The sequence below is a fragment of the Salarias fasciatus genome, chromosome 2, assembly GCF_902148845.1.
Source record: "Salarias fasciatus chromosome 2, fSalaFa1.1, whole genome shotgun sequence".
NCBI lineage: Eukaryota > Metazoa > Chordata > Actinopteri > Blenniiformes > Blenniidae > Salarias > Salarias fasciatus.
In genome coordinates this window covers 3,673,492-3,695,105 of record NC_043746.1, presented here as the reverse complement: position 1 = coordinate 3,695,105, position 21,614 = coordinate 3,673,492, and the positions used below count along the sequence as shown (strand labels likewise).

Genomic DNA, 21,614 nt, shown 5'->3' with positions numbered 1-21,614 from the left:
GAACACAAACAGTTGAAACAATTTCTACTGTTTTTATCCAGTTTATCATTTGTTGAGAGAGACTGTTTCTGTACCAGGCTGAAGTGCTCTGAAAGGCATAAAAACAAACCTTTAAAAGCCAAACCTTTGTCCACTGTCTGCATCTGAAAGCCAACGTCTGTTTTTTTAGACACGAGCTGTAAAGAACCCTGTGAAGAGCGAAGGCCTTCAGATCACCTGGTTGATGCTGGAGATACAAAAACAGCCATTTCTTAACACAGAATTAAATTCACACATTGATCTAACCATTCTAGGGATACTTCTTCCATCCATGCAGTGGTTGACAATGTCGTAGAGGGTTTCCCGTTGAAGCTACATCCATCATGTCGACGTGTCAAAGTGTCCTGGAGCCTGAAACTGCTCCCATTGGATGGCAGCCATGTTTCCACAGAGCGGCCCTCAGGGATTTACAGTCATTCGGTTCCGTTGACTGGAAGAGTTGTGGGTTGCTGCAGTGAGCTGGTGTTCCTGGAAGCCACCTGTTGGTCGGGATGTGTGTGTCTGACTCCTCTGTTCTGCTGCTGCAGGTGTGTTGATGGCGTGAACCATCGGAGGCCGTCCAGTCATGGCGCCGCGGCGGCGCAGCGGCCGGCTGGCTGCAGCGTGGCTCCCCCTGCTCTTCTCAGCACTGCTGTGGCAAATGGTAACCGAGCGCCCTGCCTCCCACACAGGAGCGACGGAGGAAGCACCCGGCTTCCAGGCAGAGCCTGAAACTTGTCTGCCTCAGCCTTCTCCACCATCTGTTTCTGTGTTTCTGTGTCTTCACGCCTCCTGCAGATCGCCCCTGTTTACCCGGCGCCGGCCTGCCCGCGGAGCTGCAGCTGTCCGGGGGTTAAAGAGGTCCACTGTACGTTCAGACACCTCTCCGCCATCCCCAACACCTTTCCCAAAGACACCGAGAGGCTCAACCTGGGGTAAGGACGAGGCTCCACTCACAGCAAAGCCAAATATCCCACAGGAAGTGGAGGAAATGGTTTCTTTAACCAACAAATGATCAATGCTGCCGAGGCGTGTGCGTTCTTCAGTTCCACTGTGATCATACTTTAAAGACGGCTGTTTTCCTCCAGAGGGCAGGAAAAACATTTCACAGCCGAACATCCTTAATATTTTATGTCGTCAGAGCAGAATGACCCTGTGTTTCGGAGGTAGCCTCCTCCAGTGTGGGTCAGCCCGGCATCTGCTTTACGCCACAGGACAAAGGCTGAGCACGAGCATGAGCTGCAAAAATAACCCAGGAGGGAATAAATCTCCAAATCACTTCCATGTGGAGCTTTGTGTTGTTCAGCAGCCGAGGAACGGACAGAGATCTGCACGTTTGTCAGCGCGAGAGCAAGACTAAAGCTAATCGCTCATTAAGAAAGGTTACTTTACAAGAGGATGAGAATGGAAAGTGTCCATTATCTCCCTGTTCCCAATAAATGTCAAATAATGATCTGAATATCTCATCTGTTTTGAGGAACTTCAGCCTCAACAAATTATCTCCTGCAGTTATAATCCAGTGACACTAATGTAAATGATCAAATAGTAGCTAAAGATAGAATTTCAAGAAACATCTCCATCTGATTGTGACAGATATATACATACACAAGGAAAGGCATCACTTACAATAAATTACAGTAGTATTCTGTGAAAATGCTCAACAATTAACATCAATGTCCTTTGATAAAGAATGAAAACCAAACTTTAAAAAAAATGGAATTTAGAAAATCTACCATTGGGCAGAACTGGACAGTGAACAAAACAGTAATGGTTGATTATTGTTTTAGTGCTCATGTGTCTCAGTGTTACAGCAACAAATCCGATCATTTTAATTAATTTAAGCTGATAAGAATCAATAAGCATTCTGGTCAACGGAGACTTTTTCTGTTTGGATATTGGAGATTTCTGTGGGAAAGACTTCCAGATGTTGCTCTCTGGCAGTTTATGAACTGTATGATGTGATAAAGCGTGATGTTATGAAGGATACGGTGAGAAAAGGTGCGAAACGCTGCCAAACTGCAGTCCGCATGAGGCAAACAGTCTCCACATGTGCTCCTGTTCAGCTCCTGCCACTGAGATCCACGAGCACCAAAACAAGGGTGGACATGATTTACACTGTGTGAGCAAAGGAAAAGCTATGAGAGGGAACTGAGATCACGCCGTCCTCCTCAGGTCAGAAATGAAGAAACACACACCGTTACGGAAAGAGAACGGAGGAAATACCACAACAGAGAAAAACACAAATGGACCAAACACTGGGATTCAGGGTTCGAGTTAGTAGCAGTAACCCTAAACTTAACTCCTAACATAACTCTAAACCCTAAAGCCAACCCCTGTTTAGAGGAAGGACCAACAGAAGCTGGACAGACAGAGCAGGTGTAAAGACAAGCAGTCCTTTAGCTACAGGATGGAGACAGACTTCCTGTTAGCTACAGGCTGGAGACAGACTTCCTGTTAGCTACAGGCTGGAGACAGACTTCTTGTTAGCTACAGGCTGTTAGCTACAGGCTGGAGACAGACTTCTTGTTAGCTACAGGCTGTTAGCTACAGGCTGGAGGCAGACGTCCTGTTAGCTACAGGCTGGAGACAGACTTCCCGTTAGCTAAAGGCTGGAGACATATGTCCCGTTAGCTAACAGGCTGGAGACAGACTTCCTGCTAGCCACAGGCTGTTAGCTACGGGCTGGAGACAGACCTCCCGTTAGCTAACAGGCTGAAGACAGACTTCCTGTTAGCTACAGGCTGTTAGCTAAAGGCTGGAGACAGATGTCCCATTAGCTAACAGGCTGAAGACAGACTTCCTGTTAGCTACGGGCTGGAGACAGAATTCCTGTTAGCTAAATCCTGGAGACAGACTTCCTGTTAGCTAACAGGTGGGAGACAGCTGACAAATATTCTTAAACCATGCATCATTTTCCTTCTTCACATTTATGCAGCAGATTGTCTTGGATCACATGAAATCCCAGTAAATGACATCATAATCTGAAGATGAAAATGTTTGCAGGCCGCTGTATTTCTGTTTGTGGTCCTTTCAACCATCTGACCTAAAAGGAATTTCCACAGATGTACTGAGAACATTTGGATCATATGTACATGTTCCAAAGCATTCTTTATCCTGTTGTTAATTACTGGCTGCCTTCAATTCATCCACTCCTGTTGATGAAGGAGGGACTAACACGGTTGAACTGTGGCATTAAGCAGCTGTAAAAATCTGGAAATGCAAATGAAACAGTCAACCACTCACACGGCTCCGTTCTCCTTGGCCTTGCTTCAGTGTTTCAGGAACTGTCGTCGGTGACGGCTGGTTTGAAACAACAGAAAAGTGCCGGTGAGTTTGGTGTAGCGGGCCAGCTGTTCCACCCCTGCCTCGGGTTGCTGATCGCTGCTCTGGAGGTTTCCACTGACAGTATCACACCTTCTGGCTGCAGTTCAGAACTGCTGCTGCACCTTATTGAAACCATGAAACCATTCCACCGAGCACGGTGTAGTTTACACTTTCTATTTCATGTTTTCATGCTATTTCATGCCCTGGGCCCGGAGGACGGCGTCGCCTTGCTTTGTAGTATGCATGTTTAGGACTGCCTATTGCTTCCTGATGGCTGTGTGTGTGAGTGTGTGTGGCAGATGCAGCGCTCGTCCCCACGAGAACAAAGAAAATGTCTTTAGGAGAGAGGAGTTCTGGAAAGGGACCAAACCTTTATAGAGTGCAAACAACGCCTGAGCCTTCTAAACAACAGACCACCCTGACGACCGGCTGCAGTGTGTCTAATGCAAAGCGTTTGCTGCCGGCTCAGACCAGACGCGCTTGGAGTCTGTCTCACTTTAGTTTACGTTCAGAAAGTCTGAAATCAAAAGAGGACTTTGGAGAAATGCATATGTTGATCATCACTGAGAGGAGTCATGCGGACTACTGAAAGCGGGCGGGCTTGGACTGACGGCTGTGAGGAGAACAGTGCTGATGTTCCATGAAGAGCAGCTCGTCATGTGACGGATTTGGGTTCAGCTGGTCGGAATGAATGATGGGAAGCAGAATGAACAAATCCCAGAAAATTAAAGCAGAATAACGTTTTATGAGCTGATAGGAGGACTCTCACCCTCTCTTTAAAGAGTGTTTTTTGGTGCTAAATCGTCTGGCCTCTCTGCTCGGCGCTCGGAGGCTCCTGCAGACGGCGGCTGAGTCCTCCTGTGCTCCAGTCCCAGACTGCAGGCCGCTGGAGGAATGCCACGGCTTCGGTTATGGCCGCAGATCAAGTCGGACCTCTGCCAGGGGTCAGAGTTCACTTCCCGACGGGGGAAACCGACACTAAAAGTCAGCGCATCGGGAGACGGGAAGACACTCTGGATGAAAGTGACCACTGGGTGATATATGGTCCGTTGGCTGGTTTATAGACGGCGGTGGAGGAGCTGCAGACTCCACGCTCTCCCATGTGTGCTGAGCTGAGGAGGGGAGCGTTGCACTCTGGGAATGGCACGCATTCCCTGATGTGAGCTGTTTTACAGCTCTGAAGAAACAGAGACTGTTAGATAGTGAAATGTGTCTGGCATCGACAGCCAGTCACCTCTGGCTCCTATGTTTCCATACTGCTCTTGGCAGCAGGATCGACCCTGAAGAAGACTCTGCGTGATCATATGAAGACTTTCTGGAAGGTTTTAGGATTCTTTATGAAGGTTTTGACGAGAGGGTGACAGAAATACCAGGAAACTCTTCTCTGCTCATGCTCTGTGTTTTTTCTGAGCCGTTTGTTTCATGTTGTACATGCAAACCCTTTATCAAATCTGAACATCAAAGGTCTCCTGAGGTCAATCCAGCTGGCATTCTACCGGCAGCACAGCCCTCTGCCCCTCCGCCATCACAGTGAAGGACTCTGGTTGTTTTCTTTCCCTCACAGCTATAACAGCCTGACGGAGGTGGAGGGGTCAGAGTTCAGGTCCCTGCGGCAGCTGGAGATGCTCATGCTGCACGGCAACGACATTAGCACCGTCCAGCCCGGAGCGTTCTACAGCCTGAGGTCCCTGCAGGTAGGTTCACCTGGGAGGCCGACCTTTGGCCCTGAGGCCTGGAGATCCTTTACTGTAGCACATTTGCATAAATAGATTTATTGGAGTGAGACTTCTGCAACGTTTTTTACCAAATGAGACATTTTCGCTCATTTTATAGCTGATGAATTAGTCTTAAGCGAAACACATGTTTAGAAATAAAGATCTTGGAAGATGGTGAGGCCTCTCCCCAGGAGAAATGACAGTCTGTCCGGGATATAAACCCATCGGTTTGGCTTTATTTACCCAGACTGGAGCTTCATTTGCATTTATGGATTTGGAAACTAAAGCTAAGAACCGCCACCGTGTTTTATCGCTTTTTCAATAGAGGAAGACTTCAGTAGCGTTTTGGGTTTCTGTTAACAGACACCAATGCTCAGAGCGCCGTTGTCCTGCTAACTGTCCAACTCCGTCTCCGTGTGGACGAAGGAAAACGCAACTTTTTAAAACTGCTGCTGAGCGTGTTCTTCTGCGTGTGCACCACAACGATGGCGGCGTCCAGAGAGTCATGACTCCCAGGGTTATAGCTCTTTTAGCCATTTCAGTGGATTTTGACATTGTAGATATTTCATACAGCCTCTTATCGCCACTTCAGAGGTTTTAGTAGTTTTAGTAGTTTGGCTCTTTTAATTATTTTATTTGCTATGTTTTCCACACATTTTAACCCAGCAATAACAATTTGATCTCTTTTGGTAATTTGGACTATTTTAGCCATGTAGCAGTTTCACCATGACCTTTTCAGATCGTTTCTTCTTTTTCTTTTTACTCATAACTTTGTGAACGCTTTGGGAGCTGCTATAAAGCATCACATGCAGGATTATTGATCCCTGCACTGGTTTCCTATAATCACACTGTTTTTTGGGCAATCAACAACAGATGAGCTGAGATCAAATTAACTTTCACCGTGAACCTCAACACTGGAATCTTTTCTTTTTCATTAGGAATTTCTGAGGCCTCTGATTGACTCCAGTTTGTATTTCCTTACATTTCAGTCCAACACCCTCAATAAATCCACGTTATAAGAAGAGAAATTGAAGACAAAGCGATTCAGAGCTGAGAGTAACGGATGTAGCACGTCTGATCCCTTTCAAGCTCTTTAAAATGTTTGCCTCTGTGGCTTTCTACAGATCTGGATCTAACAATTTAGAAAATAAAATAAACTTGATCTGGCCACAAGTTGGAGAATATAAGCTTCACTGCCAACTTTGGGTTTTTATTACACCCTGAAAGTCAAATACGTTTCCATCCCCAAACATTTTCTCCCATGAACAAAGAAAATCATTAGTGTGAGAGATTGATGCCAGAAATGAACACTAATGAAGGTAGTTTAGACCAGAATGTACACTCCATACACAAAAAGAGCCAAATCCATCTCCAAGAGCCTCTGAACCTCTGAAGGTAGTGATTAGCTGAGCTGTGGTTGTTTGGCTAATTACCCCATGTGTCTCGTTGAGTCCAGATGGGCTCAATCAGCAACCCAGTTTAGCATTTCCTACACAATAAAGATCCATGCCAATCTCCCATTACTGAGTCTGATTGCTCCTGAGCTGTGGATCATTTTATGATAATCATACATCCAGGCTGAAGTTGTTAGTTTGAATGGTTGATCTTAAAGTGGTGAAAACAGTACTAATGTGAGTATAATCCTAAGGTTTCTGTTCCAGATCCTGAAGCTGAGCTACAACAAGCTGACGGCGGTGAATCCGGGTCTGTTCGAGGGTCTGGTCGGTTTGATCCGGCTCCATCTGGACCACAACCTCATCGAGTTCATCGAGCCGTACTCCTTTTCTGGCCTGACCTCCCTCAAGCTCCTGCAGCTGGAGGGAAACGTCCTCAAACACATCCACCCGCATACCTTCATCACAGTGTCTCTGCTGGGAAGCTTTTGGACGTCTGGACTCAAGTAAGGGCGTCCAGAACCAGAGCTGCTGCTCTCAGATGACTTCCTGCCAGTCAGAAGTTCAATAGATCGCAATGATTCTCTTCACCGTGGATTTGTCGTAATGCTTCAAAGCTCCCTTCTTTTCCTCAGGAAGTCACTTTTTCTCTCACAAATCCAACATGTGATGTGTTTGTCTCAGACACCTGCACCTGTCGGATAATCTCCTGGAGCAGCTTCCTGCGGCGGCGCTGGAGACAGCTCCCAGGCTGGAGCTCCTGTCTCTGCACGGAAACCCCTGGACCTGCGACTGTCAGCTCCGCTGGCTCGCCAGGTGGAGCTCAGCGCACGATGGTAACACCGCCTCCAGTCCTCTTCTTATACTAGAGCCTCATGGAAATTTGCACTAAAACAGATTGCAGTTCCTGGGCAGCATTCAGATCAGTCTCATCTTTAGTGGGCTTTTAACATACTGCAGATAAAGTTTGATTTTACTGTGATAAAAAAAATGTATATTTTCACAATACCAAGCAATTTCAGCCCTGGAGTCTCAACATGCTCTGGTTTTCTCTAGAAGTCTGTTGTTATCTGCAATCTATTTTAGTTTTACACTTTGGTGTCATTTTAAATCAAACTCCTGAGTTACAGTAAAACCAGGGCGACTCAAATGGAAGAACTGACAGTTTGTCATAACTGAGTATTTCTGGGCTCCAAACAGCGATCATTGTCTTGAAGCAGAACGTTGAGACAGATGAAATAGTCCACCGCTCCCATCAGCCATCTGCACACCATATGGATTCCACATCCTCCGTACACACTTTGTAAAACTGACCGAAAAGTTACCTTTTCCCTTCCCTTTGCTCTGCCGTTCTGCTTTTTTTCTGGTCCGTCACTGCTTGGTTGCATTTTCTGAGACCATCTGTGAGCAGCTCCACATGGCAGCTGTCTCTATCAGCAGCATAGCTGACAATAATTCACCTCATTCATGCCCTGCATCCTCGCAAAAGTAAGGTTTCTGAGAGCTGCGTTCAAGCTAATTCAAACCTGATAGACTTTTTTCCAAGAAATGAAATTGTATGCAACCTCTGTACCGCAGAAAGCAGAGCGGTCGCCATGAAAGAGACGACTGTAGGACAGGTTGTTTTTGGACATTTCACCATATTTTGCACAGAAGGTTTAATTTAATGCACCTTGGAGAGGGTCTGACATTCCCTCACCTTGAAAAGTCCAGTTCTATGAGGTTATCACATCCCTCTTTATATATACTTCTGTGTGTCTTCTTCCTGACTCTCCTCCCAGATCTCACTCTTATTTCAGTTTCATGCCTTCCTCTCTCTTTCACTTTCATCTAGGTGTAATAAAATGTAAGAAGGAACGTGGCACCAGTGAAATATGTCCGCAGTGCTTCTCCCCTCGGCACCTGAACGGCACCAGCGTACTGGAGCTCACACAAGACAAGCTCGCCTGTGAGCGACCGGCGCTGCGCTCCCCGCTCAAGCAGTGGGACAATCCGGTGTGGGCTGAATCAGAGGTGCAGCCGGACTCCCCCCACACTCGGGACTTTGAAAGACCTCTGGGCCATGTGACCGTCGTTCTCTCGGACAGCCACGGGAACAACGCCCATGTGGCGTGCGAGGTGCGGCATCCCGAGGACACCCCGCCGATGACGTGGGCGGTTAATCCGAGCACGCCCGGGGAGGCGTCTGTTAATGTTTCCCTGGTGACCTCCCTCGAGTGCGAGATCGACCGGCAGATGTTGCAAAATCTGTGGCAACTGGTGGCGTATTACTATGAGAGCCCTGCCATCCTGGAGAGGGGCCAGCTGAGAGGAAACTCCAGCAGGATGACCTATCAGTACGCCCAGGCCGTCAATGAAAACTCCCCGTATTTCACAGAGTTAAAGGGTTATTTGGTGGGAGAACCCTCGTGGCTGCTTCAACCCAGAGTCACACTGAAGCTGAACAGAGAGCAGACCACAACCAAGAAACTGGTGATGGACTTTTCCACCGTCATCAGAGAGGAGATCAACAGCCACAGAGGCCAGGAGAACGACCAAGACTTCGCCTCCTCCTGGGCATTGCTCCGCAGAGATTCACCTGCTCGGGTTAAAACTGCTCTAGAAGGTTCAAAGGTTCATTTGGAGTGTGGCGTCATCACCTCTGATCCAGATGTGAAGGTGGAGTGGATTCTTCCAGATTTGTCTCTAGTGGAGGAAGCAAATGAGAAAATAGAAATTTCCGAAAAGGGGGGACTTGTGATTTTAAATGGCTCTTTGGCTGACTCGGGTGTCTACCACTGCATGATCAGAAGCAAAGCAGGTGTGGACCTGATGCCTCTGAGACTCAGCATCAAGCAACGCTCACTCGGTCCCACAGCCTTCAACGGTCAGAAAGTCACAGTGGAGAAGGGAAAGTCTTTATCTCTTCATTGTGACGTGGCCTCGGTTCAACCCAGTCAGACCTTGTGGTATATGCCAAAAAATCAAGTTCTTCATCCGACACAAAAGACCAAGAAAGCAGAAGTGTTTGCGAATGGGACTCTGGCAGTAAGGAAGCTGACACTGGAAGACGCAGGGGAATATAGCTGCCTGGCTTCCAATCTTTACGGAGTGGACATGCTGTCTCACGTTGTGGAAGTGACGGGAGAAATATCCTCTGAAGAAAACGCCGAAACAAAGCGGCTGGTCTTGGCAGGTGAGGTGGAGGAAGGGGAGGGATCAGGTGAAGAATATCAGGAGATCATTCGTCCTTATGCGACACAACTCCCTGAGAAGGTAGCAACACAACAAAAGTTCTCAAAAAGGATACGAATAAAGGAGTCAAAGAGGAAACCCAATAAGTCAGTTAAGGAATTAGATCCCAGTCGGTGGGCGGAGCTATTGGCTAAGGCTAATGCTAAACCAAGTGTTGCTTTGCCGACGGAGCAGTCACTGGAGGAGCCCAGTACTGTCACCACAATAACCATCCCTCCGATGACTGTTTCCACAATGGACAACCATATTTCTAACACTCCTGACAGGATGGATCCAACAAATGTTGAGACTGAGGAGCACTCAGAAGAAAGGGAAGACAATAAAGTTTCCGAAACTCTGGAAGGTAAGCAGCAAGTTTTACAGGCATCCCGTCCAAGAAGCACATCGGTGCCAATACAAAGTGCTGGTCGGATGGAAGAAACAGAAAAAGCCGCCACAGACACTCCACTGCCTGGAACTCGTGAGCAGGTCCAACAGTCTGAAAACAGGCAATCTGAAGGAGGAAGACGGAACCCCAACGTTGCTCCCGGTCAGTCAAACAGGAGAAGACCCTATCACAGACGTAGGAAGCCCCCATTAAGGCGAGTCAATCCACATTCAAACCCATTCCACCCTTCATCAAAAAAGTCCCAAACGACTGTTCCCCCGACAACAACCACCACCACAACAACCACAACAACCACCACTGTTGCCACCACCACGACTCCTGTATCAACCACAGCGGAAGACCCAGAAAACCTCTCCATGGAGTACCAGACAGAGGAAGATGAAGGTGATTACTATGAAGAATATAACGAGAAGAGCAGTGACACTTTGGACAAAGAGGAAGGTTTAAACAACACTCAAGATCCTGACAGAACCGCCACTCCTCCTCCAGGAGTTGGAGAATACAATCCTTCAGTTGAACACAAACTGCCGAGTCCAAATACAATAGCGATACCAAAGACAGACAGTCCAGTTCCAGAGAGCGTTGAAGAGAAGAAGAAAGACAGTCACACAGAGCAACCCGGGATACAGAGAGTAGACGGATCCAGACAAACCGAGGACCGTCAGAGCGGTAACAGTCCTACAGGAGAGAATGAGAGCAAGGTCATCACAGCAGAGGACAAACAGGAAGTGGACGTCGAAGGCCAAGAGGGAAATGGCAAAAAATCAACACCAGAGCAGGTGACACAGAGCTACAATACTCAAGAAAGCATCCGAGAAACGACACGAAACAGGCTGAGACCCAACACTGGACTACCACCTGACCTGAACACACCGGCCCACAGGAGGACATCCTCCTCAAACACACTTTCAACAAGAGGCAGAACAAGGGAAGAGGTGACTCAGAGACCCGACAGAGGCTTTACCAGGCCCACCGCCAAACCCGAACTCCACCATTATCCTGTGATGGAGCCCCTTCATCCCTGGCTCCATCCGACCAACCAGGGGAGAGGCCAAGCCACCACATCCAAGATCACCCACCCAAATCCCGGACGACAGGGGGAAGTGAGTCCAGGCCATCATTCACAGCCACCCAGAGTCCCTCCAACCTCCCGCTGGTCCTCACATTATAACCCTCATCAGCACTACCCCGTCTACCCATCCTGGCCAGGTCAGCGGTCCTTTCCTCACCCACGGCAAGGTAAATGATGCTTTTCTCTATTTTTTTTTTTTTTTTTTAATCACGCATTTCTTCTTGTCAGGATTAACATAAAATGACATGTAAAATGACCATAACTTCTAGACCAGAAGTCTACAACCCGTGACTCTGGAGCCACTTTCAACCTTTCTTTATTCTTCTTCTTTACTGTCTCTGCGTAACTACCAAAGAATTGTGTGAATAAATAGTTTCATAATTAATGCAGTTCCTAAGAAATTAGTTCAGTAATTTGTCAACTTAACGATGCATCACATCCTAACACGACAACAAACAATGAAAAATACTAAAAACTCAAAAAAAGCAATAAATTCCAATAATAACACGGTAAGTGCTGAATAACTCAAAAGGCCAAAGATCGAAACTTTCCTGACATAAGACAGTGTTAAAAAAAACAAGCAAAAGGAAACAGAAACTAGCAGTAAAAACAGTCAAGACCTTAAATTTGATTAGAACATCTGAAAATAAGTGAAAGATTTAAAATACTTATAACAGCTAAAAGGGCTAGAAATGACTAAAATAACTGAAATAGCTAAAATCGTAAAAATCTCTCAAACATAAATAAAATAATGAAAATGTTATGTTTTTAATTCTACCTTTTAAATTTTATGTAGGAAATATACGGTTGGAAAGAAAATGTTGGGAAAAGTTGATTGAATTGATCCATTTAGAAACTAAATAAAATACGTTTTTTTCAGATAAAGCTAATAAGATCAATACACTGAAAAAAAGAAAGATTAAGTTCAAATAACTTAATTCTTTTAGGCGTTACCAGTTGAAGTGATTCAGTCATGTTGGTCCAAGTGTTTCCTTTCCTCAGTGGCTGTGTTATCTTATTTTAGAAAGATAAACATGTTTTGTGGCTTCAGGGAAATATATTTGGTGGAAAGACACCAAAACCTGCTCGTGCCATTAAAAACATATCAAGATTCTCATATCTGGAGATTTTCAAAAATCAGTGTGGCACACATCGGGAACATGAGATTATTAACACCTTATGATAAATAAAGGACATTATCTGCACTTTCACTCATTACGGACTTTTTAACAATATCACAACATCTAAATAATCATAATGGTTGTCTTGCTTGCTCACATTGTTTGTATGTGATGTTGGTCCGTGCATCTCTGATCCTGCCTTCACTGGCTGGTCCTCCTCCTCCCAGGTCAGGGGTCACAGCCTGCTCCCACCCCTCGACCCTGGCCTCTGCCACACCCCTGGGCTCACGGCTCGTTTGTGACCAACCGACCGGAGATCACAGCTGAAACAGTCAAGCCCACGCCGACTGCTGCTGGAGCGGGGAAGTCCAGATTCACGATCTCCAGCCACCACCCCCAGCCGAACCACCACACGGACACCAGAACCCAAATCAGAGACCAGATGCTATTCTCAAGGCTGAGAAACCGATACAGACAGGTACGATGAAGACGCGTTTATGTTCCCCGTCTTCACACAAAAATTTGGCATAAACTTGTGAATTCAGGAATAGATTCAGCTGGAACAGGAATGAATCAGGAAGGTTTAGTAATCAGAAGTAGGTGTAGTAGGTGGTGTGTGAGTCATATTGAACATGCAGTCATTTCCAAACACACAGAGCCTTCTGGAAGAAACCCGTGATTTTAATGTCTTTTTATCACCAAAAGAAAGGATTTTATCAGGAAGTCAATGTTTTCGGTTCATCCATGTGCACATAGACCGCGTCCTGGACGTCTTCACCGTCTCCCACCGCTCTGTAATCCCGGTTACTAAATGTGACGCAGGCCTCTCCACGTGAGGCAGAGCCTGATGAAGCATTCAGCTCACTGCCGTTTAATTCGCTGCTTCCATTTCCAGCTGCTTTCCTCCGGTGTGTTTTTATCCCTTTAACTTCACTCTGTGATAAGCTCTCAGTATGTTGAAAGAAAAAAAGAAAGTTGCCTGAAAGACAAAAACCAAATACATATGAAGAAGTGGAAGCAGTGGCCTTTGCTTTGGACAGAGCTTCGATACTTTAAGAATCAACTCTTTGGAGGTTTTGGGGTCTGTTTTGTTTTTTCTTTCTAACAGACAACCACTTTGGTGTCAGAGCAAAGTTTAATCCTTTCGTCCCTGCAGTCCTACGACCTCTTTTTCATGTTGGATAACCTCCCTGTCTCATCGGTCCTGAACCCTGAACCTGTCAGTCTGTTTTTTGTTACCGGGCGGTCAGTTCAGTCTCCCACAAAGCCTTTCACTTTGTCCTCTAACCTGTGAAGTTTCAAAGCCGGAGCTCTTGACTGTCTTTCAAGACACACCGATAAGTCCACTTGTCTTGATTCAATAGCTTTAAGATGTTGTGATGTGAAATCCGACTACGTTTAGGGAGATATCAGTCTCTTCTAGGTGATGGTTTTAAACTGAAAGCCCAAAATATTGATGATATAATTTTTTTATTTAATCTATTTCTATGTTTAACTTACACCAAAGCAAATAGGTGTAAAAAACAGGCTTGGTATAAACCTGTCGACGAGAAACCTGGGTTTGAGTTACCACATGGACAGTCCAAATTAACAAAAGCAACAACAATTCTGTTTGCACAGCAAATGGATTACTTTGATTACAAACTCTGGTTTTCCTTTATCCTTCTAGGCGCAGCTGGATCGCATCGCTCAGCTGGGGAGGATGGTGACGCCCAAACCTCGCTCCAGCTACCACAACCCTCTGCCCTTCGTCACACCTCGACCCGCTCATCCATTCCTGCATCGATCCTACCAACCCAAACCCCCGGCACCCACTGCTTCCTCCAGCCACACCCTGAAGAGCCTCCACCCTGCGAAGCCATCCTCATCCTCATCCTCTGGTTTCATCCCGACGCGTTTCCCTCCTCGCCCCACGAGCTCAGGAGCGACGTACAGCAGCTGGTGGCCCATTGGAGGTTTGTGAGATGTTCCAGCATTTGCTAGTAGAAGATCAAGACTATGATGAGAGTGATATGGTCTTTTGCTTTTTCTGACGCAGCCGGTCGAATCAGCCCTCGCCGTCCTACCGCTGCGCCTCCTTTCCCATGGGGAGGTGGAAGCGGTGGGGTGAAACCCCGGATCACCACCATTACTGCGGCCAGTGTGTCTGTGCTGGCAGAGAGCGACGTCTTCCTGCCCTGCAAAGCAACAGGGAACCCTGAACCCAGCATCGCATGGACCAAAGTCTCCACAGGTCAGACCCTGAGCTGAACAGGAAGACTGATCGCGTCTCTGCTTTGCTTTCATGCTTCAATAGATTTTGCATTGTGTGCTTCATATTGAGAAAAGCTGCATGTTTGTTGTCAGGTGCTACCATCCCAGCCAACACCAAGCATGGTCTCCGCTTTGAGGTCTTCAAAAATGGAACTTTTCTCATCAAAAACATCCAGCTCCAGGATCGAGGACAGTACCTCTGCACGGCCCAGAACCAGTTTGGATCCGACCGAATGGTCATCACCTTAGCTGTCCAGACCGAGGCGCCAAAGATCAAACCACCCAGGTCCACAGAGATCGCAACCTACGTAGGCAAGACTGTGATCCTGGACTGCCATGCCTCTGGAAGACCACCCGCACAGATTTCCTGGATTCTGCCGGACCGGACGTTTGTCCGTGAGCCTGGAACTATTCACACTCTGCTCTCTTCCATGGCTCTACTTCCAAATGGGACGCTCCAAATTAATTCTGCCAATTTCTCCAGTAAAGGGGACTATAAATGCATTGCTAGCAACGCAGCAGGCGCTGATACAGTCACTTACCATCTCCACGTGGCTGCGCTGCCTCCCAGTATAAGCGAAGGAGCGTTGGACACCGTGATTGTTCCACCAGGTATGAAACTGAAACTTTAACATCTCATGAAAAAAAAAGAAAAAAAATCAAGGTGTCAATATGAGCATCCTCAACTAATGAAATCCTCTGTGACCAGGCAGGAGTGTGTATATCCACTGCTCTGTGAAGGGAGAACCTTTGCCGGCTCTCAAATGGATTCTCCCGGCAGGCGTTCATGTCAAACCGTCTCAGTTTCTTGGACGCAGGCTGTTTGTCTTCACTAACGGGACGCTGTTTCTGAAGAATGTTTTGCCGTCTGAAGGTGGGAGGTAGGAAGTGTAATTCCTCTGACTCTGTTTTTCAGTGTTTTAACCAAAACACTGTCATTGCCATACACTGTCGCATTCACCCATTCACTCATAAACACACATACAAAATAATAAAATAATTAAAATTGGTAGCTGCAATGTTTAATATCGGTCTTTAAGAAACAGAACATTCACCATCTACAGTGCAAGTCTTCTCTCCGGTCAGCTTGATCAGATCAAATTCTGCAAGCATATGTTTAAACCATCTGTCTCTGTAAACTTGATCCAATTTTTTTGCATCCCAGCTACTTAATCCATTTAATTAAAACGCTTAGTTTTAACTTACCTGACATCCACTTTAGAAGTAAAAATGTCAAACTAGCATTATTAGCAACAATGGATCTTTTTGTGGCTATTCAATTCTGTTTAGCGCCAATAACAAGATTATCATGTCAGTTCTACAATGTTCCTGTTCCAAGTATGACAAATCTTTGACTCTGCTCTTCAGTGACTGTTGACTGCTTAAAGAAAGTCACGAAGTTGCTCTAAATCTTCCCAGGTATGAGTGTTTGGCAACTAATGCAGTGGGACTGGCTAAGAGGACAATCCAGCTCGAAGTTCGGGCAGATTCCTCCTCGTCCTCCCGCCAGCCTCCTCCTCCTCCTCCTCCTCCTCCTCCTCTTCCCATCCCTCCAGCCCACCGCCATGCCACCCCGTCACGTCAACACACTATCTCAGCCATGTACGGCTCCGCTGTCTACCTCCACTGTCCAGAGTCCAGCAAATCCACCAGGGGGACCACCTGGCAACTTCCCTCCAAAACCATCCTGGAGCACCGATACAGGTACCTGAAGGCCCCTGCTGGGACTCAGCAGTAAGACAGAGCCCGGTCCCGGTCCGGAATGAGAGCCGGATTAGCAGCCTGGAGGTGTGATTAAAGTTGACTAGCTGCTTAAATCTTGATCTCATCTCTTTCCAGTCCAGAGAGACCAATTAAGGTTTTCCGTAACGGGACTCTGAGGATTCTTCAGCTCACAGAGGTGGACGGTGGGAATTATCTGTGTGTCTTTCAGCGACCCAATGGGGAGGACATGGAGCTCTTCCAGGTAGTGCAGACCAAGGCTTATGACAGGGTTTCATTTTACCTGCACTCGTTTCAATTAAAGTTTATTTATGAAGCCCTTTTCACACAGAAAATAATTCAAAGTGCTTTACGGATTAAAAGCAATCCCCAGAGCCCACCCAACCGCTTCATTCTTCCTACACTCACACACACCCACACACACTCAGCATAATAAAAGGTAACAAATATAAATGATAACAGGAACGTGAGGCTGAGTTCAAGTGAACCATTTGAGAGAAAACCATCAGGGAACAATAAACGAGATAAATCAGCTAAAAGCTGGACTAAAAAGGAGGGTCTTGAGCCTGGTTTTAAAAACCTAAACATCCTCTGGTGCCCTGAGGTCCTGCGGCAGCTGGTTCCATAGGTGAGGGCTGTAATACGGAAGAGACGCCTCGCCATGGGTGTGTTCTGCATTTAGGGCTCAGCAGCAGCCGACTGCTGGAGGAGTGCCGGGGCCTTCAGGGTTCAGATGGTCAAAGTAAATCTGAAAAGTATGAAGACCCAGGACCGCTCAGACATTTAAAAACCTTTTAAAGAATCTTAAAGGGATACTTCAACATTTTGGCAAATTGGCCCATTTAGCGCAATTCCTTAGTCATTTCGAACAGCATACTTGCTGTTTTTGTGAGGGCGAGCTGTTGTTTATTCAGAGGTGAGTCAGGAAAGGTTTTCGGGACGGACACAATGGAAGTGGACGGTATTTTTGTTCCCCCTCGTCAAACTCATCAAATACACAATCCAACAACCCCAAAACACTTTGGTGGACACGTTATAATCCACACATTCACTACGCTGTGGAACACCAACAAATAATATTGTAGCGTTACGGCACTGAAGCAAATACTGGGAACTACTTTTTCTTTTGAGATCACTACGCCCAGACGCCATGTTTAGTAAGTAGTTCCGTCTTGGCAATCTTCGCATAAACAACTCAATCTGGTAATTTTGCATTAATATTTCACAGCGTGAACCATGCCTGTACATACATAATGCACCAAATTATTACATTTTCTTCAAAAACATTTTTAACACCCGCATTTTGTATTAACCGGTGCAATATGTAACAACTTATTACAAAATGCGGCAAACTTTATTACATATCGCGTTCGAGAATTTTATTACAAAATGCGGCAAGTTATTACAGAATGCAGTGTTATTACATAATGATGTGAAATGTATTACATTATTACATGATGCGGTGTTATTACATAATGCGGCGCCACAAGCACATTTACCAACCTTCCATCATCATTCAGTTTACTGGAAAGAGTCCAAACACATGATGCTCTTTCTGCTGTGAATGAGCTGATTACAGCGACATCAGCTCAATGAAAGATATATGATGTGATGTTTCAGTGTTTCAGTATATGATACCATGTACTCAACACACTAACATTGCACATTTGGTGAAAACTGCTTCATAAATGTAAGTTTTCAATATATTTTCTCAAAATGCCATTCTTTGTGTGTTTGCTTCATCAGTTGGAAGTTTTAATGACCCCTCCCAGGATTGAACAAGTGAGGGCGACACAAACCAGAATCACCTTTGGAGAAAATTTCCAGGTATCATTGAGGTGCTCAGTGGTTGGTTAACTTACTCAAGGAACCATTGAAACTGTGCACACATCCTCACTTCACTTCATAAACACACTGCAAGTCATACTGTCTGGGCAGGAACTTACAGTTGTGTTTTTGTCCCCCTGTATTTTCCTTCCTAGGTGGATTGTGTTGCCACAGGCCTCCCTGATCCAGAGGTTTCCTGGAGTCTCCCAGATGGAACTTTAATAAACAATGCTCTTCAGTCCGATGACAGCGGCCTGCGAAACCGTCGCTACGTTATATTTGGCAATGGAACGCTCGTCCTCCAGCAGATGGGAAAAAGGGATGAGGGCGACTACACTTGTTATGCCAAAAACAAACTGGGCAAAGATGAAAGGAAACTGAGCATCAAAGTGGGGCCAAATGCTCCCAAAATAGGATATAAATCACAGTCAGTGCTCATGGTGAAACTGGGAGAATCGGCTAAACTGAGCTGTCAAGCCACAGGGGAACCTGCACCAAGAATCATATGGATTTCACCACGCAAGGATGTGATATCAGTGTCATCCAGCAGGTTTCAGATTTCCAGTGATGGAACACTGGTTTTGAACAAAGTTACTCTAGCTGATGAAGGGAAATACACGTGCGTGGCACGAAATTCTGCTGGAGACGATGTAAAGGACATGAAAATTGAAGTGGAATCCCAGGAACCGTTCATCAATGGCTTGAAAGGAAAGAGTGCCACAAAGGTTTTAGGTATTTCCTACCAAACAGCACTTCTGCACTGTAGAGTGGAAGGAAAGCCTGAACCGAGAGTGTGGTGGGTCACGCCGTTTGGCCTCTCCCTCACGACGCCTTACCTGGGAGGTCGCTTCCAGGTTCACCAGAATGGGAGCCTGGAGTTGAGGGGGGTGAGGAAAACTGACGAGGGGAGGTACATGTGTGTGGCTAAAAACCATCTGGGCGAATCCTCACTTTTGGTGGACGTGGAAGTGGCCTCAGTAGCAGAGAAACCTAGCTTTGCTGTCCCCAATATTGAAATCTTACCACTGAAGCAAGGCGGCAGGGAGCTGCTCCTCGAGTGCCCGGCTCGTGGCAAGCCAAGCCCAGAGTATTTATGGGTGCTACCCAACGGGACCATATTAACGCCGGGCATTCGACTGCAACGCTTCCACCATCATTTAGGGAACGGAACACTACGGATCTCGCAACCAGCTTCTATTGATAAGGGAGTGTATCGATGTATAGCCAAAAACGTGGCAGGGCAAGCAGAGAAACGATACGCTCTGGAAGAAGGCAGGAAGCCAGTGATCAGAGGACTAACAGGTACGTCTTCACGTCTCCAGTTATGTAGCCAAAAATCTACCTCGCTATGTTACAACTGGCATGTTGTGGCTAAAGCTTCTCTCTAATCTAAAACCTTTTCACGATCGATTGTTGTTTCTATCAGTCTGACTTGAAATTTCCTCTCCTTGTCCAGGTGGGATGAAGATTACCTACGGCCTCAATCTTAACCTGCCTTGCACGGTGGACGTGTGGCCACAGGCATCAATCACATGGACCCTACCTAACGGCCTTGTTTTGGACAAACCGCAGACCATCGGTCGGATATCCTTCTTCCCCAATGGGACCCTGCAGCTCAGGCAGGTTGCCACTTTCGACAAAGGAACATACCTGTGCAAAGCCTCCAACTCTTTTGGTTCGTCAACACTGTCCTACCCGGTGGCGGTGATGGTGTTCCCTCCACAAATCACCAGTGAAATGTTGTCCATCACCAGGGTCAGCCGGGGGTCACCGGTGACCTTGAAGTGTGTCGCAACCGGTATTCCCAAACCTGACATTTCGTGGACGTTACCCGGGCGGACAACTTTGCTCCCACAGAATCGGTACACAGTGCAGGGAGGAATTCACATGAGCGAGGACGACAGTCTGGTCATACACAGTCCGGTGCTCATGAACTCTGGGATTTACAAATGCAACGCCAAGAACGCCCTCGGAACAGACTTCAAATCGACTTACTTACAGGTTGTTTGAGGGATATTTAACTTCCACAACAGAACTAAGACTGGACACAGACTTCAATACGGTGTGGACGTCCAGAGGCTCTGGAAGAGGCCTGACATTCAGACATTGCGTTGCAGTTTCAAACAAGGATGCTTCAGCGAACACTCACCATCTGCAGTACGCAATTTCAGCTTTGTGTTTGACGCGTCTGAAATTTCTTCACTCGCCACTTTCTTTTTCAAAACACGTTTAATAAGTCTCACAATCTCCTTTCAGGATTATAGCTCTACTTCCCAGTACACTCTGTCACTGACACAACTCGTCTCTGAGGGGATTCATGTAACTGAATAGAGCTTGCGCCTCATATCTGCATGTTGTTCAGAGTTGCATCTTTATGTGTTTTGAAGAGCAGTGTTTCTGTTCAGGTCAGACATATTGACGCTGTAAGACACTCGAGAGATTTGTCACAAATATCAAATAAAAATTTCACACATTTGAACTTCATCAAAAGACAAAATCAGGATTGACTTATACCCCTTTCCCACTGAAACTAGCGGGTAGACTCGTGTTTTTTAAACACGGGTCTACCCGCTATAACAATCGGCAACTGACTCCTTTCCCACCGCCTGCAGACGCGGGTTTAATTGCCGGCAGGCGAGCTCTGTGGCTGCGTTTTCCTGCCCTGATGGTGTCCCACGTTGATGACATCATCAGCGCAATGGAGCACCGCGAGCTAAACGATGCAGTGGAGCACCGTCCCCATTACCTGTGGACGAATCTCCTTTTCCCCTCGGATCAAGAGAAGCTCTCTGGTCTTGCTATCTTGCCAATACTGGGTCATCTTGACGAAGGATATCTCACGCTGTGTCCCAGAACAACAACAAGTGAGCTAACGTAGCCGTTTACACTACATTAACGTGTGCCTTTTACACTCAAGCCGAGCCGGAGGCAAGCCGATTAAAACCCCGGTCGCTTGCAGGGTCGATCGACCTGGGTCGGAATGCTGAACAAACCCTTTCCCACTGCCATGAGGAGCCGATTATTAGCGGGTTTAAACAGGTTTTTTGGCCTGTGGGAAAGGGGTAGTGTAAACTGAAAAGCTGGTATATTTAAAAAAAAAACAAAAAACTAACGTCTGTGACATTATAAACCCCTCCCTTACTGCTGCTCCAACTTGTGTATCTGTAAATTAATCACTGTATGTACCATTGTTATGTATTCATGTTTAGCTACGGCGAAAAGGAGTGATGAGTGAATAGATCGGCTGTGAGCGGTTAGCAATGCACATGAAAAACAAAATGGAAAAACTATGTAATTTATAAGTAAAGAATAAAAACCACAAATATGTTTTTTTTTAATCAATCAGTGGTGTCATCTGTGCTAATCCCCAGTTTAGCTGTTGATTATATTCTGGGTGGTTGAAGAAGTCGTTAGCCAATACCTGGTGAAACACGTCAGTTGTTGAATTAGCATGAAAGACTCGATGTGTAGGACCTTTACTGCAGCCACTGGAGACAAACCAGAGCTTGATTCCCAAATAAAAAAATGTCATTTTCCAGTAGCTTT

General features: G+C 46.3%; 1 protein-coding gene across 1 annotated transcript; it reads left to right on the top strand.

The window, feature by feature from the left end:
- The first annotated feature begins 604 nt into the window (after positions 1 to 604).
- LOC115404430 (matrix-remodeling-associated protein 5) lies at positions 605 to 21,370 on the top strand. The gene is made up of 17 exons (XM_030113757.1): positions 605 to 682; positions 817 to 953; positions 4,907 to 5,036; positions 6,719 to 6,957; positions 7,136 to 7,287; positions 8,286 to 9,880; positions 10,154 to 11,312; positions 12,494 to 12,744; positions 13,936 to 14,200; positions 14,305 to 14,499; positions 14,613 to 15,131; positions 15,229 to 15,400; positions 15,939 to 16,223; positions 16,359 to 16,485; positions 17,988 to 18,068; positions 18,224 to 19,370; positions 19,525 to 21,370. The coding sequence occupies exons 1-17, from the start codon at positions 605 to 607 to the stop codon at positions 20,076 to 20,078; spliced, it is 7,086 nt and encodes a 2,361-aa protein (XP_029969617.1). The 3' UTR covers positions 20,079 to 21,370.
- Positions 21,371 to 21,614: the final 244 nt, after the last annotated feature.